At 37.5% G+C, this 17,744-nt stretch overlaps 1 protein-coding gene across 1 annotated transcript in view; it reads left to right on the top strand.

Annotated features, from left to right (window-relative positions):
* The first annotated feature begins 5,250 nt into the window (after positions 1 to 5,250).
* Positions 5,251 to 17,744, top strand: part of LOC127647449 (trinucleotide repeat-containing gene 18 protein-like) — a 102,659-nt gene continuing 90,165 nt past the window's right edge. The window contains 2 exon segments of the mRNA XM_052131696.1: positions 5,251 to 5,401; positions 6,693 to 7,028. Of these exon segments, the coding sequence (XP_051987656.1) occupies positions 6,818 to 7,028 (211 nt within the window). The 5' untranslated portion in view covers positions 5,251 to 5,401; positions 6,693 to 6,817.

The following is a 17,744-nucleotide window of genomic DNA, read 5'->3' as shown; positions in this document are numbered from 1 at the left end:
TTGAGAAATGAGGTCCACAGATATTAACTGCAATATGTGTGACTTTTACCTTTAGAGGGCGTCATTTCTCACTATAGTGTATGTTTGTTTGTTTTTTTCAACACCAAATCACAGATAACAGACAGGGCTTTGACATTTTACCTAAAGCAGTCAACCCATAGTTAAAAACAAAGTCTCAGGTACATTATATGTAAAGTATACAAAATTGAATTGTTAATATGTAATAGCAAAACGCTTGTAGAAATCATCTCTTAAAATGGTCTTCTTTATATATGTGTCCACTGTGGTTTCAACATGTGACTGATAATGAATGAGCTGTATGCTAAACAACATACTATAAGTAAATCTTTGCATTTTATTGTTAAATCTTTATGCACAACTTGCACCTACAGTGAACACACGGTTGATCCCATTTTGTAAAAACCCTGAAATTAGTCCTTCTAGCCCTTCATGATTAAAAAATAAATAAATAACAGTAAAATTTTGAGAAAAAGATTCACTAATTGCTAAAATAGAAGTCAAAAGATAATCAAAATGTATCTTTTCAATTCATACTCCCTCTCACATACACTAATGTGGAGACAGTGGCTTCTTTGAGTCAACTGATTTAAAAGTAAAGGTGGGAGGAAGATAATATCTTTATTATATGGAATGGGTTTTTCACTAAACTTGCACAGATGCATAGTTATAGTTCCAAAGCTGAGGTTACCATAAGATAAGATTGTGTTTGTTGGAACAGCCTTTCAAGTGTTTGGTAAGAAATGCCTGATAAGAATATAAATGTAAGCTCAGGTAAATATTAAAACTGTTAAAGAGTTCATGTTAGGATCTCTAAAAAGAGACCGTGTATGTAGTTTTAGGCAACCGATTCCCCTATAATGTGAGATATTTCCCCAGCATGCTCAGGTCTCGGCATACCGTTTTTTATTTGACCGCTTTACCCTAACAGGTATACTATTAGATTTTCGATTAGCCACCCTGCCAAAGGAATTGACATGAAAATGCTCTGATCCGTTTTCGTAGTCCATATAATAACTGTTTTATTATATAATCATAATTTTGGCTGATGCAGCATTCATAATATAGTTCAGTAACATGTTAGAAGTTAGATGAGTAAAATACTATTCATTTTGTGGAACTATATGAAAGCTTTTATTCCAGACCATATTTCAAGTCAATAAATGGATGTTTAAAGTCAGATGTCTCCAGTCTCAGGTATTCAATACTATAGAGAAACAAAATTGAGCCCAGAATAGTTTGCCAATCTACAAATATATTTTTAAAGAGGGAGAAACTTAATATTGTAAAATAAAGACTACAGCTTCTAACTTCAGCAAACTTCAGTGCATCAATCCCATCATGGATTTGCAGTGTGTTTGCATTATAATTACAAAAACATCTTAACTACTGTACCTTCAAAGTAAATGGCATAGATAAAGAGGATTTTACTTGTACATGGGAAGTACAAGCCAATCTAACTTTTTTATGAGGCATTATATATCACATATATGGACATTTCAGAAAAAAGGCCTGTAATGCAGACCAAGCAAAATCTAAGGTAGTGGGGCTTACATCTGCACTTTGCCGATTCGATTATTTTGTTCCCTTTTGGCCTAAATAAATGTACATATTTGCACAGTTTTAAAGATCTTTTAAGTCCTACGATTCTGCTGTTATGTTTAAATGGTCCTATTATTGTGAATGAAACCAACATCAGCGTGTTATTTTAATATGCTGACTGAACCACAGGGGATGATGAAAGAGGATGAAACTGACACAAACATATTTCCTCATATCATTTTCACTTTATTTTTAAGTGCACTTTCATATAACATCTTTATAATATAAGTTTTGAGGAACATGTCTGGAGCATATCTAAGACCTAAACATTATCTTAGTCATGCAGCGTGCAAGTTGCAACTGGATATTTTGCCCTTTGCCATGAATGTGTTTAATATATTATCAATATATTATCTTTTTCTAATTTTATTTTCTTTATATGGACTTCACATGTAACACATCCACCATAAAACATAAGACATTTCTGTTTTATATTATGACTATATCTGTGTTGTGCATGTATTATGCCAGAAATAATATGTTATTTTATTATTATTATTATTTTAATTCTGAATAACAAGCCGTTTTCAGCACAAACGTGTTGCAGAAAATGTTGTTAAATGAAGGCGGTGTTTGAGCATCCTACGTATGCTTTTTAAACGATTTAAAAATAAATAAAAATAATAATAATAAAATAAATAAAAAAGAAACATCCGATTCAGAGAACATGGATGACTAAATCTAGCGTCCGGGCCTCTTTGCGGAATTATCGGTTTAACTCTTTGTAATAAACTCCGTTTTTACTCTTATATTCTTTAGATTATAAATACTTGTTTTATTCCATCACAATAAATCCTTAAGAAAAATGCTAAATGGTGCAAGCCATTTCAGTAAACCTCAGCAGATGTATCACAAACATATAGGCTCTAATAAATGCAAAATGTTTATTTCCATGAGACGCATTCAACACCCCACCTTAACAACCGAGATGATGGGTCAATATGAACAATGGTCGGGAGAAAGCACATTTCCAAGCATGCATCAAAAATCCATGCAGACTTTTATAAGCGCGTAGCTGTATGTTAAAATCAACAAATCCAGTCCAAAAATTTTAAGTTTATCATAGTGCATTTAAAAATGAACAAACCCGAATGGATCTTCGTTTTATTGCTGCTCCTCAGACTGCACTGATGGCCATGCATAGTCTCGATGAACAGTTTCCACAGCACATCAGCGCTATTGTCCTTGCGAGTACTTCGAGAAAATGGCCACTCCAACGCTCGGGGAGTTCTCCCCCCACACAAAAGTGTTGTATTTCATTATTATTTTTTCGAAATTCAGACATGCTTTTTTAAACCCTGAGAATTCAGAGGTCTTTTCCTCTTGTCGGACCCGTTTGCACTGTCTTCACGAGGATGCCTTGAAACCGCCTCAGTGAGAGGCGCGCGACAGGGGTGGTTTGAAACCGCACCAGATTTTTTTGTATTCATCTTTTTTTCCCCACTGTGAAGAGGTCTCGTGAACTGATCGATGGATCACCGAGTTTGTAGTTCAAGTTCAAACAGTAAAATTCATGAGGTCACACTTCAATGACTGTCAAATGCATTTGAAGTAAATTGTTATTCAGAAAAGTTAACAAATTTTCTATTTTTTTTTCTTCTTGACTGTCTCAGAGCATAGTCGATTTAGTCTTGATTTAATTTATTTTAAAGGAATATTCAGGGTTCAATACAAGTTAAGCTCAATTAACAGCATTTGTGGCTAAATGTTGGTCTCTCGTTTATTAAAAGATATGGTAAATTGTGGTTACAGTAAGGCACTTACAATGGAAGTGAATGGGGCTGCAGTCCTAACATGCTAAAATTCACATAGTGGCTGTTTTCCAGAGACTATTTAGCAGAGACGGGCCACTTCTATTAAAATGAATGGGAGAAATTGGAACGCCCAACCAAAAAGGTTCTGAGCACCCAATGGTCACCAAATGTAGAAAGGAAGTCCCACCTTACAGGAAAAATAGCCAGTCACCTTTTAGACTTTTTACAGACATCAAATGTTGTTTGTTAGCGTATTCTGAGGTAAAGAAGCACAATTTATGATATCATTTTTGTCAGATTTTAATGCTGACGTGAATTATCTCGGTTAAACATATGCTTGGAAAACAGTTTTTGAGATTTTGGTGTTTTCCCCATTCAAGTAGGTAGGAGCTGCACTGCCATGACTAATAATAACATCGCATTCCAAAGATGGCCGCCAATGGACTGACTTGCTAGAAAGACTTTGCTGTTTCTCAGAGTGCGTTCTTTTGTTTGCTTACATTCTCATGGACTTTTTCACCATCATCATCCACTGCCGAAATACTCAAGACAAGAACGCAAGAGTAGAGAATGCACAAAATCACACAGTGTTCTTGATCAGGCAGAATATCGAGGATGCATCTGATGGTGACTTTTTAGCAAGAACCCATTTGAAGTCCCAGAAGTCATAGCAGCACTACACTGGCTCACAAAGGACATTTGTCATTCTGTTTTCCCTCATGAGTTTCTCGATGTAAGCTTGCGAATGTCCGATGGCTCGTGAGAGTCATCATATTCCGTCAACATTTGTTGGGTTTCGTTTTAATAAAGTAATAAACACAAAGAGGAAACGAGTGTTAACAGACTTTTTTTTTTTTCTTTCAACATGTGTCTAGTCCTTCAAAACCGATGCTACCACTGGTGTGTGATAATAGACCTAATTCAGTGTAGTGTATGTATCTTTGATTTTTGTCGGGAATGACAACAAGGCAGTTAAGGATAGACGTAAAGTCTCTTCAATGGACTGTACTGCAGTTTAAATTGTTTTGGACCTTTCAGGGACAAAACATTAAAATTAAATATTTCCAAAAACATTCAGTAGAAAAAGAATTCCAGACCACATGAGTTGTGGGAAATCACATTCGATCTAGGAGCTTTATAGCATGCTTGCCATTAAACAGGTGGTAAGTCCATCCCTCACAGCCTCGTTTTCATTCCTGTTAAAGATGGCGCTAGCATGAATACGGTCTATTGTATGCCCCTAACTGTAACCGAGTCTAAATATTTTTTTAAAATAATGATCATTCAGATCAGGATGATCATGGTCATTAAATTGTAAGAAGGCAACAGAATACAGACACTAGAATTTTTAATTTGAACAAATAAACACGTGCAAAACCTTACAATGTTATTTTTATTACCATCAAGAAATGAAAAGCCTTTTGGTCAAATGGGTTAAAGAAATATATATGTTAAACCGCCTTCTTCCATCATATGATGTTGTCCAGCTCACAGTAGCGTAGTCGGACATTAACACAATGCCATGTTTTAGACGCCACCGTAACACGAGACTGGACTCCACTCTTGCAGCCTGTTCATTATATAACAAGTCCGTATTCGTCTTTCTAAATGAGTCGAGTTTGAGCGGCCTCGAAACTGCCCTCCAAAAATTCTTTGCTTGTTTTGATCGTTGAAGTCTTGAAGGAAGGGGGGGCTTGAAACAGTTCCACCCCTTGTTCCATAATTGGTTTTATAGAGCTGGCGAGTGTCCAACGTGTTCACACGGAGTTGATGGACACTCAGAGAGACCAATCGAATTCTTCGCTGCAGAACGTAACAGTGTGGGCGGAGCGTGTTTATCAACGCTCGTTTCATTGCAGAAGAGTTTACCGAGGGCTACGGTGGTTTGAACGCAGGGCCTTCCCCGTATTTGCTTTCGCTATGCGTAACTACAGATGGTTTGTAAATGGAGTCTAAGACATTTTCCACCACACGTCTCACGGATTTCTCTGAGAAACTGGATTTTATAAACTGAATCGCCATTTCAAGTAAGACGCCGATAGCAGTTGCTCTGCATATGATCCGTTACACAGTAACGTGTTGTTTACGAAGCAAAACCGGAGACTCTTTATTTTATTTTTTAACAATGCACTGCTTTCTTGATTAAAAAAAAGAGGGGTTGTAAAATAGGTTAGATTTAGTAGTGCGTTATCCTTAAGTCACTAAACACCGAGTTTGAACGTTTGGGCGGAAAAGTTTAAATGCTGGAAATGAAAACGGGAAAGTTTGAAACGTGGCTGTTGGTCGGACTGATGTTGCCATCGTGAAGCATGGCTGGTAAAACATGCACGAATCTAAACTTTGATACGGCAATATTTCCCTCAGCGTTTGGGATCTAATCGACGTATTCGTGACATTCTCATAGCAACATTCAAGCTAATGGAAGTTTCGGCGTAAGCCGTTCTGATAAACACGCAATGCTGTGTTTAACTCCTGCAATATTAGCTCTGGGCGATCTTAAAACGCGGTGATACGACCGAGCAAATCTAAAAAATGAACAAGAAGTAAAACATGAGCAAATGAAAGTACAATAGCATCTTTTTGAAGCTAATAATGCCCAAAACAACAATGATGCTGCTGTGACAAACCGTTCAAACTGCATTTATATCGGCGTGTGAAACTACAGTTGAACCCGAACGATGAGGTAATTCTTTGGAGAGGATATTCTCTTCATAATTTGCTTGTTGAGGGATTAAAACAGACGTATGAGGAAAATTCTATGAATAAACCTTGTTTGTTTGAGTCCTTTAAAAGGCACGAAAAGCCAAAACATAGAAGTAATGTTGTTTCTAATCCGCAGGTTTAAAATAAACATGGTTGTTATAGCTTTATCTTTGCATAGTATCTGCTTTCTAGACCCAAATGCGGCGTTTTAAATAGTATCTACAGGCGTTTCCTCGCTTTACTTGTAATTATACAATATTACGAACAATTATAATTCTGCCCATAATCCCGTTGCGCGAACGGTCACTCATCGCGCGACTGCTCGGTCTCTCCACAAAACGCAACTGGATTGTCGCATTTACCACCGCTGTTTATCCTAAAACTGACTTGTAGTATAATTTTAACATTTCGATGACAGTTTGCAATATCGTCCCTCGTTTGCGTCCTCACCACTCGCTCTGGAGAAGATTACGCTCTTTTTCCAGCGATCTGTTTGGGATTAAAACTGCGTCATTACATGACAGCACTGTTTGTGTTCATATCCGAAATTATTTCAGACTTAGTTTAGCAGTCATCCGCATATATCCAAGACTATTTTCTTGTTCTGTTTTATAGGTCGGCAGAATGCCGAATAAGGACACTGATTTGCCTAGAAATCTAGGGACATTATAGCCAACAAGACTGGCTCTTTCGGAATTACCCGATCGGACTGTTTCTTTGATCAACTTTGGTCATTGTGGATGATGGATGGCCGAGACTTCGGACCCCCCAGATCCGTGCACGTACCGCCGTCTCTGCTCTCGGGGTTGGCCATGGAGTCACACCGACTCGGCGCGGCCGCTGCAGCCGGTAGAATACCACCGTCTCCCGGTCACTTGGGCGCGGGGCACCCGGCGGCTCTACACACGGGAAAATTTATATCGCCGGCCATGAACATGCATTCTCACCACAGTAAGTGCATCAGTAATTTTCTGTTTGTGTGTGTATAATGTATAAATATGTGTGTTTTTATGTCGCTCATTTAAACGGAAGAATAACAACATTTCAACGCAAGTGACTTTCTAACTTCTGCTGTCTGGCTATGCTATGTTATACGCAGCGCTGTTTAGATCTTCACACTTTTGACATTGGGCAAGACTTTACAGACAGGTGGAAATTAGTTTTAATTGCACTAGTATTTTTATATTCTTTAATGCATAATTTTAAGACTTTACGGATGATATATTAGCTAACGCGCTTGTTTATAAAATACGATAAAATTGTATAATGCTGTCTCTTAATACATAGTATTAAGATATACAGAGCGAGCCATGCGTTCAACTATAATCATGAACACATTCATGCGAACAGTTGCTGTAATCGTGCAGTGCCGCGTGACAGAGCAGGACTCGCCTGCACTATGCTCGTTTTGGTCGCTTGCAGCCTGCCACAGCACTTAATGAAAATGCTTAAAACACGTAAAGTATTGCATGTTGGAATATTCGTCTATTTAAGGTAAAACATGAAGTTTATTTTGGGTGTAAGTCTTAACATTTTCACCCACCATTTACCGAATCGACAGTACTATAGTTTCATGACTGAAATCGCCGCATTTGGTTTCCATCACTCCCCGACCCTTCCACAGGGCTAGAGTTACTGCTCCTTCAGAGTAAACTATTGCCTTCCCTGCTACTCAGTTAAGGTGCAGTCTTAACCTTATGTTTAGAGGTGCTCACAAACTCTCCACTTATAATATGCTGCATGTCAAGGGAAAATTATGCTCGTCAAGATGTCTCATTTCTAAATGCTTCTTTACGTAAATGCTGGTGTTGTTATCAGGGGCGTAGCACCAAATTTTGGGCCCTGGGTACAAACCATCTTGCTGGGCCCCCGTACCAAATATGTATGTATAGAAAACTGACTTCTAAGGGGCCCCCCCCTGCCTCGGGGCCCTGGGTACTCGGTACCCTTTACCCCCCCAATCCGACGCCCCTGGTTGTTATGACTAGGGTTTACACGCAAATGCACAGTGTATCCTCATATGCAGATAAATAACTAAATGGTGATGTGTGATCTTTTAGTTACAGTCGTCATTATTGTTGTATGACTGTCAGTGCACTATATTTTAGTATCATGGAAAAAAAGCTAAATATACGTCGTAAAACCCACCAAAATACAACCTGAGAATAATTTAAGTTGAAATGTTCAGACACCGGAAAAGAGACAAATCCAGGAAATTTCAGGAAAAATCCATGAACGCTGCTCTTGTTCTAGCTAGTGGGCCATAATTTACTGCATGTAATTGAATGTTTATGAGAACATTGTGTTTTGATGTCCCTCTTGACTTTCAAGAATGCCAGAAAAGCTTTGAGGATATTGAGTTTGCAGGATAAAAACAAAACAAAAAACTCTTAGTGTATTCTTCTCTGTATTCACCAAAGCAGTCAATAGATTATAGTATCTTTTGCCGTCTACGTCAATTATTGGGAAATTGTGGTTTCTGTCATGTGCAATAAGGGAAATTAATGTGTTGCAATTTGATTATGTACTCAAGATTATGGCAGTAGTTGTAGCAGTATTGTTGGGAGATAGTGTTAAATGTAAGTATGCATTGATATAATAACTGCTATTGTGCATGTCATGGGGCTGGACTCAATGCGAATAATTTGTAACAGATGTAAAACAGAACACCATTTATATCAAAGTTTATTTCATGGATACAACAACAATTCTAAGATTCTGTTCAAGACTGCATCATTGTAATTATTTGAACAGTCTAATTAAAATGTAATATACAAATCCCAGTAATATGATGAAACTGTGAACTTGAATTAGTGAATCTCAGGTTTGGCTTTTTTTTTGAAGCTTGGAATATTCTTAGAATGTTAGTATAACTGAAATATTGTTGATTTTTTTGTAGTTATAAATAATGAAATTGTTTCAAGCATTCTTCTGTTTCTTCCCTCCCCATTCAACTTGAAGCTGTAATGCAGATGTCAAAGAGAGCCTTAGATCTCTGAAGAAAGGATATTTCACTTTGCACTGGGGTGTTTAGCTGTCAGCAGTTGACTGTGGATATTTGCCCTCTAACTCAATGCTTGATATTTGTTGTAGTTGCACTAACCCTGGACTAACATGACTGTTTTATGCCATGTTTTTGGATGCTTTATACTAATTAGATTTCAGTAGTACAATAATTATGTCACTGTATTCTGGCACCACCTTACCCATATCAGGTGATTAACTTTGATTACTCTATGATTATTGCCCAGAGCTTTTGAGTCATCTAGATCTTTAAAGAATAAACAATGCATTTTGTTTAGCGTGTGTGCACAAATCGAACTATTTTAGCTACTTTCATGCAATTTCTTGGGTATAAAAAGCTCACTAGCTCATATGTTCCCTAAAGTTTTATTTGAAATGAATTCCAACAACATCATATGAGAGCTTTTATTTATAGTGTTCCCTTTCAAAGTGTTCATCACACTGACTTAATTCTCACAGGTGTGTTTGGTTGTACTTTATGACTTAATTTGTCATAAATGGTCCTCATACATGGTAGTGAGTGTATCATACGTTTATTGAATGATATTGTTTCCTGAGAACTGCCTGAACATTTCATTCTTTCCAATAATAACTGTTCAATAGACAAATTTCCTCTGTTAGAACAGGAAGACAGATTTTGGTCTGTTATTCGGCTAGTTCGCTTTCAGAATGACAAGATTCTACAGAATATGTTGTTGTTTTTGAAAGGCTACATTAGTGGCCAAACGGAATGGATGTGGTGTGCACAGAGGGTTTTAAAGTGTTAAGAGCAACAAATAACTATGTGTTATAATTTTAATTGGCTCACCGTTCATAAATAATGGCGGGAAGTGAGGTTGTTAAATTGTATTTCCAAAGCACTTTGCTTGTGAACATAATAAAGGAAACCTGTTTTTGAACCCCATGCTGTCTCAGTGCCAGGTTAGGAGGGATGTTGGCTTCAGTTTTTTTTTTTTTGAGGATTTAAACCAAGTCACATGGTGAAAGACTTGAGGGGCATGAGCATAACTAAATGCCTTAAATATTATATGGAGTAACATATGAAAATGTGTATTTTGAGTCTTGAATTTACATGGCCTTGACAGAACATGTGGGGGTAGAAAAGAAAACAATCTATTTTTGTGCCATATGTGTGCTTCCCTAGGATTCTAAAGTATTTATATTACACTGTCTTTCACCCAGCTGTTTGTCATAGTGGATTCTTTATGGCACCATTTCGTACTGTAATACTTTGTAGATTTGTCCAAAAGAAAGAACTGGCTGGGCAATGAATCGGGAAGGGTTAGAACCGTAGAAATTGACTTTCAGGTATTGTTTGTCTTTTATACTTCACAAAAGTAGCTGATTGTACTAGCTAAATGAAGTGCAAGTATCACTGTTTTTGGGATTGGGTGGGTATACGTTTTGTAATTTTTGCACCAGCTTGTGAAGCAAACATGTACAACACTGAACACTCGTTCCAAAAATTTCACGCACGAATCCAACTTGCCAGATGGCTGTTATTCTTGGATATCAACGTGACAGCATTCTGTCCCTTAACTTTACATTGCTGTTATGGAAATGTTTTTCACTAAAATGTGTTTGCAGAGTATTTCTATTGAAAATCAATGTGTTTTTGAGAGGTTACAGATTTTTCTCTGTAAGGTAAGACCCTTCAACACTCCGTGTATGAACAATATATTTACTCAACATTATATTAGAATTACAGGGGTTTGTTAGTTTTGTTTTAGGTTTAAATATGTATTGAATGGTGTTTTTAATGGCAATGGATGTTGAGAGAGGGTTTGAGAAACATGAATTGGGAGCATTTTATAGGTGCATATAACTTGCCCATCTGCTGGTCTACAGATTTAAACCATTCAGGGTGGGAAATTAGCACCCGCTACCAGCCAATGGCGGGTACTTTTTCAAAGTATTGATGACGAAGGGAAAACGAGGGAATGGTTAGCCTACCTTCCCGTCGAACTGTCCATGCACTGTACTTACTGTCGAACCTATGCGTCGTCCGAAAATGCAAACAATTAGTTCGTTAGAGGAACAACTAACCTTAAAATAGAGTCAATAAAAGAGCACGAGTCATCCAAGTCTCATATCAAGTGCACTGCCATACAGCTGGCGAAGACGGGACCCCAGGAGCAAAGTGTGGCAATAAAGGCTATCTGCTCTATGCAATCCGCGCAGTTGGACCGAATGAGAATTCTATTCAGAAACGTCCATGCGATCGGCAAAAAGGGCAGACCTTTTCGGGACTACGTTTGGATGTGCAAGTAAGTAACGTTAAATTACTAACTTGAAGTTGTGTGTTTTGTGATAGCTAGATAGCTATCGTTTTTTTAGTTTAGCGATAGTTTTAGCAGCCGCGAGGATAGGAGCCGATAGCCTACCGTGGGTGCTCCGGAGCTCGATTGCGTGTCAGTTAAACTTTTCATCTCCAACCCTATCTGTATTTGCTTTATTATCGAGCTTTCATGGAAAGAGGAGCCAAGAAGAGCCAACTTGAAGATGAGGAGGAGACATCTGAAGATGATGATGACTCTGAAGAAGACTAAAGTGACTTTTTTCACATCACTTTTGATTGATTTATTATGTATTAATTTTGTATTAATAATAAAAAAAAAATGATGGAAGAAATTTAAAATATGCTAGTGCACATTCTTTTATAAATTTGAATTCTGGAAAAAGTGGCTAGTAAAAAATATAAGTGGCTGGTAAAATTTGGCATCCACCAGCCACTGTGGCAAAAAAGTTAATTTCCCACCCTGAAACCATTCTTTCCACTGAAAAAGGAATGTTTGTTCTGATGTGATGGGAGGGAATTTCTTCGGAGACTTCATTTTTAACAGCAGGCTATAGCTTAAATGGAAATGTCATCCATGCATTTTAACCCTCTGGGGACGACGGTGGGTCCTGCTAGATATTTTCGTCATTACAGCGGAAACAACTTAAAATACTCTGTCATTTTTGGGTATACAGATGAGTGTAAGACATCATTAGAGGCTATAAAGGGTCTACTTTTATTTGTGTACACTCACAATAACAACAAAACCTTGTGCTTTTGTAAAATAAAAAGGGTGAGCTATCAGACGTCTGTCTCCACAAGCATATTTCTGTAACACGTCAAAAAAATTAACTGAAACTCTGCGAATACTTTTCACACAAACATGAAACATATGTCTAAAGAAAGCTTAAGATTTCTACTTTTAAATAAAATTATTCAAATTTAAAACAAATATTTTCCTGCAATGTAATCTGTATGAAACAAAGCAGTATGACATTTTTTTATTTACTGGTTCATCTAATGTGATCACACCCACCAGCAGAGTGCACCATTCATACACTAATGTGCTGAGACGATCAAATCAAATGGTAATTGCCCCCGACTGTGCCGTGAAAACATAGTTCATTCACTTATCTGTATGTTTGGAAGACAGCACGATACACAAGTGAGAACTCCTGGATAGAGACGAAGAGTTAACATTTTCCTCAGAAGAAGAGCGGGACTCCGATGAACATTTGTATTTTGAAGAGAGACTTGATCCAGCCGTGGATACAATTTCGGGCGAGTAAGTCATTTAGTTTTCATTAGCTGAAATGCTATTTTATATAAACATGTACATATTTTACTAGTGGGACTGTTTCCAGACTTGCCAGCCAGGATTCAGATTGAAATTTGAAATATGTCCTAATAAGCAAGTTTTAGTTACATTTAAATGCTGTTTCAGCTAAAGCAGGTATTTAAATTATATGATGTAATATGTAGAGATGCACCGATCGACCGGCCAGGGACCGGAATTAGTAGATTTTCCGCATGCTCGGCCTCACGTCTTACCGATTCCAAGCCGGTCCGTTTTGTTGCCAGCGGCGCAGGCAATAACGTCACAGCCGCATGTAAACATGTCATTGGTGTGGAAGATCTTCACTGTGAGTGAAGAATACTTTAAGTTCGAAATGTATAATAATTTTAAGGCCAAAGTAAACCGTTGGGGAACCACCACAATAATTTTCGGAACAACAAACGTAATTAGACATTTATAACACCACCCAACTGAAAATGCCCATTTTAAAAAAAGCTAAAAAGTGAAAGCAGCTTAAGCTAGCCAGAGCTCAGAGCCAGCCACAAGTCAGCAGCCTCTCCTATCATTCCTTGGTATGAGCAACGAAAATACCAAAGCAAGTACGAAGAAAATTATGGAATTCATGGCCCTGTACTTTCCGACATCGTGTTGCCGAGTTGTTTAATCTCGTGTCATGTCACACATGCAGCCTGTTATCTGTCAACATTTGGGTACGCAAATCCGGGAGAGGGGAAGGGGGGTGCTGGATGGCAGAGGCAGGCTAAATACTATACAAATTGTGCCGTTGTGATTTAACGTAATTTTTCCCACCGTGTCCGATATTAAAATCAGTGCGACACACATTGCAAAAGGCGTGGGCATTGTCGATATGGCTTCTGGATATGAAATTCAATTCTTCCATTCAGCTGTTGTTAAATGTACATGTATATTTTGTTTTTTTCACCGGAGCACCAGCTGAGTCGTCTTCCCTCTACCAGTGATGCTTGATTTAACATCCCACGTCTACTGCCTGCGCAGATATCAACAGCGCAAATGGGTTGTAGGTTACCAGATTGTGGTCCTAAATTATTTGTAATTAGTATGATGTGTCGATTGTGTGAGTAGGATGCGTTTCATTCAAGATCTGGCAACTGGACCACCTTGGAATAAGATATTTATTTGATTATTCATATAACGTGGTTTGGGCCATACAAATTATGGGTGTTTTTTGGGAGAAATAACAAAACTGGAGTCTCCCGGGAAAAACGGGAGTGTTGACAGGTATGCAAGCCGTTCCCGAAGCAGTGCTCAGTTTTACAACTGATATTTGTACATCTAACGTAAAACCAGTACACAAGTTACGTATTGGACACTTAGAGCAACATGCAGGTTGGACACCCCTATATAGCATAGTGTATGTTGATGATAAAACAACTAGATTTTCTGAACTGGAGTATATATTTAGCCATTAACGGTATTTTGAGATAAATTGTGATAAAATAACTTCCGCGTCTATAAAGCACTAACCGGAAGTGACGATGGCCGAGGGAGTCTTGTCAAGCTCAAGCTCAGGTTACAATGGATGCGAATGAAGAAACAGAGTTCTCCGGTGTGGATGAACATGCCTATGATGGCATTGTGCAAACTACTAAATTCATTTCAGAAGGCAGACAATTACATTACGACAACCTGTCCTAAAGCTCAGTCTCTCTCCCTCTCTCTGTATTATTATACTAAATAAATATTAAATATTTAATATTATAAAAAATATATTATATAAAAATATTATACTATTATTATTACGAAATTACACAAATTAAGAGTTAAAATAATTAAAAGTAAGACTTACTCTGCTAAGTGCTCGTTTTCGTTGCATAGAATGTCTGCTAACTTTAGCACTTGGTCCTCCAGTCCCGCCCGCGCCAAAATCCGGTGTAAACTTTGACGGTGGACTTGATTCCATCGAGTGCACCGAGGGAACAGCATCAGTAATCAGCCTCACGTGGTCCTTACTCCGAAATCCCATCCGAGACTCCAACAAATCTCCAGGTCGATAATTCTCCGGAGTGAAATGTGCACCACAAACGACCGAGTGTGTGGTAACAGACGCGGCAGTGAAGTCTGCTCTCTTCACCTGCACAAAACGCACCCAAGACCGAAAAGCCTTGTTTTTCCTAGGAGGAAAATGATGGATACGATGTCCTGACAGGCTGGAATTCGTGCAACCAGCACAAACACAATAATTTACCATTATGGCTTCTCTAAAACTCGATCTAAAACTTTCTGTCTCTCACTACTGCTCTAACTACATCAACACCCAACAATGAGAGAGCTGACCGCGAGCTCTTTTATTTGCCTCGCCCTACGTCATGTGACGCGTTGCTATAGCGGGAAAGGCGTATTCCAGAGCCTAGCACATTTTCATCAAAATCTCTACATCAAATGAGATTTCATTAGTAATTTCTACATATGTGTTTTTAAAAGACCTCTGCAGACAATATAAAGTATTAATTCAGTTATAAATTCAACCTGCATGTTGCTCTAAGTTTTTCAGATCTTTGGAATTGTTATGTTAGACGAGTAATAAAGAGAAAAAGGTCCATTTCTAAAAATAGTGGAAAATGACAACTGTTATATAAAGCAACTCATTTGCAGTTAATTGTTATTTCTACCTCTTTCTAGTCACAGAGCACTTTATTTTAAGAGTGAGAGAAGATCCTGTAACTTAGGATCAAGTGAGAGAAGATCCTGTAACTTAGTGCAGTTTGGGGGAAATTGTAATGTTTAATAATAAATTTTATTCTGAAAATAATATTTAGCATTGAAGAAAGGTAGATTTTGTTTGTATATGTGGTCAATAGTTTTAGCAGGTCACACTTGCAAAAAATCGGAAATCGAAATCGGCCAAGAAAATTGCAATCGGTGCATCTCTAGTAATATGATATCAAATTATATGAATGTTTAGAATATATTTTATCTATTGTTTATGCTGCCTCATTATCATCAACAGTGCTTGCAAAAAATATCTGTTCAGGTGTAAATTAGTAAAATGCACTTTAAATATGGCCAAATTAGAAAATCACCATCTTATAATGATTTCTGAAGGATCATGTGACACAAGGGCTGGGCGATAAAACGATCTCGATATGGCATCGCGATAATATTTATTTAGACTATGATGATACATTTTTGACATGTTTACTCGATATGGATAGACCTAACAGCCTATTACAAAGCAGAAATAAACGGACAACAGCCAGTCAGAACGCAGATTTTGGCTTGTGCGTCTAAGTACACGCCCATTTGCTAGCAGAGCACTGTTTGAGCTACCGGCAGTGAAGAAAGTGAATGTAAAGCAAAAATGAGTGGAAACGTCGAACACGAAAGCGACGGTGAAAGTGAACTCGAACTATCTTCCAAAGCTGAGGAAATTGTTGACAAAAGAAGTAACAAGACGTCAATTATATGGAAGTGGTTTGGATATCTGAAAAGCAACGACACGCAAATAAAGACGGTCTGCAAAATATGCCGTCGGTCGGTGATAACCAAGACGGGAAACACAACAAACCTTTTCGGTCACCTGAAAAGGTACCATCCCAGCGACCACACTGAAAGTATGAAAATGCGGGCCCATGTTAATGTTACTCCGTCCACAAGTTTTGCCCAACATGCACAGGGCAGCTTTAAAACCAGATGCTGTGGACAGACTAGTCTTTCTGGCAAAAAACCTATAATAGGGTAATTAGGGTTACATGAGCACTACCTAAAAGGTGTAGCATAGTGACTGGTTTACAATGTTTACATTTTGCACTTTTTACTCAGATTTCTACCTCTAAAACATTTGAGATATTTAAAACCAGTACACAATTAATATTTTATTTATCTGACAGTTAAGTACTTAAATCTGCAAGGGACTTTGTGGTTCACGTGTTTACATTTGTTGTCTTTGTTGTACCTCTACAAACATTTTGAAATGTTTGCTGCCCTGCCAAAGAAATTTGATGTGATAGTACTGTAGTCACAGCTTTTAGTTTTATATTTTATAATAAGTTACAAGGCAAGCTAACTTGCATTGTTTTGTCAAGGCAGATAAAGCATGTTTGCTAAAAGTAAAATGTTAACATTTAGATTTAAAGTTTATCAGTATTCTTTTATAACAAAATATATTCTCAACCAATCCATGTTTGCACAGTTAAATGTTTGCATTGTTATTTATTTATGTTAATAAACTATATAGTTCAGCAACTATTGAACCTTCTGGTTTCTTCAGGCAACATTATCAGTATACTTTTCAAACGGGCAGCATTATTAAATTATATATCGTAACAAATATCGATCAATATGGAAAAAAATATCGTGATAATATATTTTGCCATATCGCCCAGCCCTATGTGACACTGAAGAGTGTAGTAATGATGCTGAAAATTCAGAGTTCACACAATGTTTTAACTGTATTTTGGATCAAATAAATGCATTCTTGGTGAGGAGAAGAGACTTCTTCTAAAACTTTTATATGGTAGTGTAGGTATAAAATTAAGTAGTCTTTATGTTAAGACAATGTATAGTCAGATTACTTCTTTTAACTTAAAACTTGATTTTGATCATTAAGTCTCCTCACATTCATTCTCTTTCTGTCACATTCCTCATTGATAGGCCCAGGGGAGGGGTCTTTTGTCTCCTCAGGTGTGAATTACAATCCATATTCATGATAGTTTACGCCTCCTTGTATATGACCGTTCAACACTAAGTGTCTTACAAAAGTTAAATTACTATATTGTTTTGTATGAATGAGTGATCAGGGTGGTTTTCACATCATTTTGTAGCAAAAACTCTAGGCTTTAAGATCCAGTTCTCAAAAGGCTTGTGGACAAATGTTTAGTATGTGTTATATGGGCTTATTTCAGTGACTTGCACAAATATCAAGGCATGTCAAAACCTCTCCAGGGCCCAAAACACCCTCAGACCCCAAAGGGTTAAAGTGTTGGCAAAGGCACAATGTATTCTTTTGTGACATGTGCTCACTTATATGATACTGTAGATTAGGGACAGTGGCATTAGAATGACCCATTTTTGGTTAGATTAATGAAAG

Source organism: Xyrauchen texanus, chromosome 8 (assembly GCF_025860055.1).
Source record: "Xyrauchen texanus isolate HMW12.3.18 chromosome 8, RBS_HiC_50CHRs, whole genome shotgun sequence".
Classification (NCBI taxonomy): domain Eukaryota; kingdom Metazoa; phylum Chordata; class Actinopteri; order Cypriniformes; family Catostomidae; genus Xyrauchen; species Xyrauchen texanus.
This window is presented reverse-complemented; position numbering and strand designations above follow the sequence as displayed.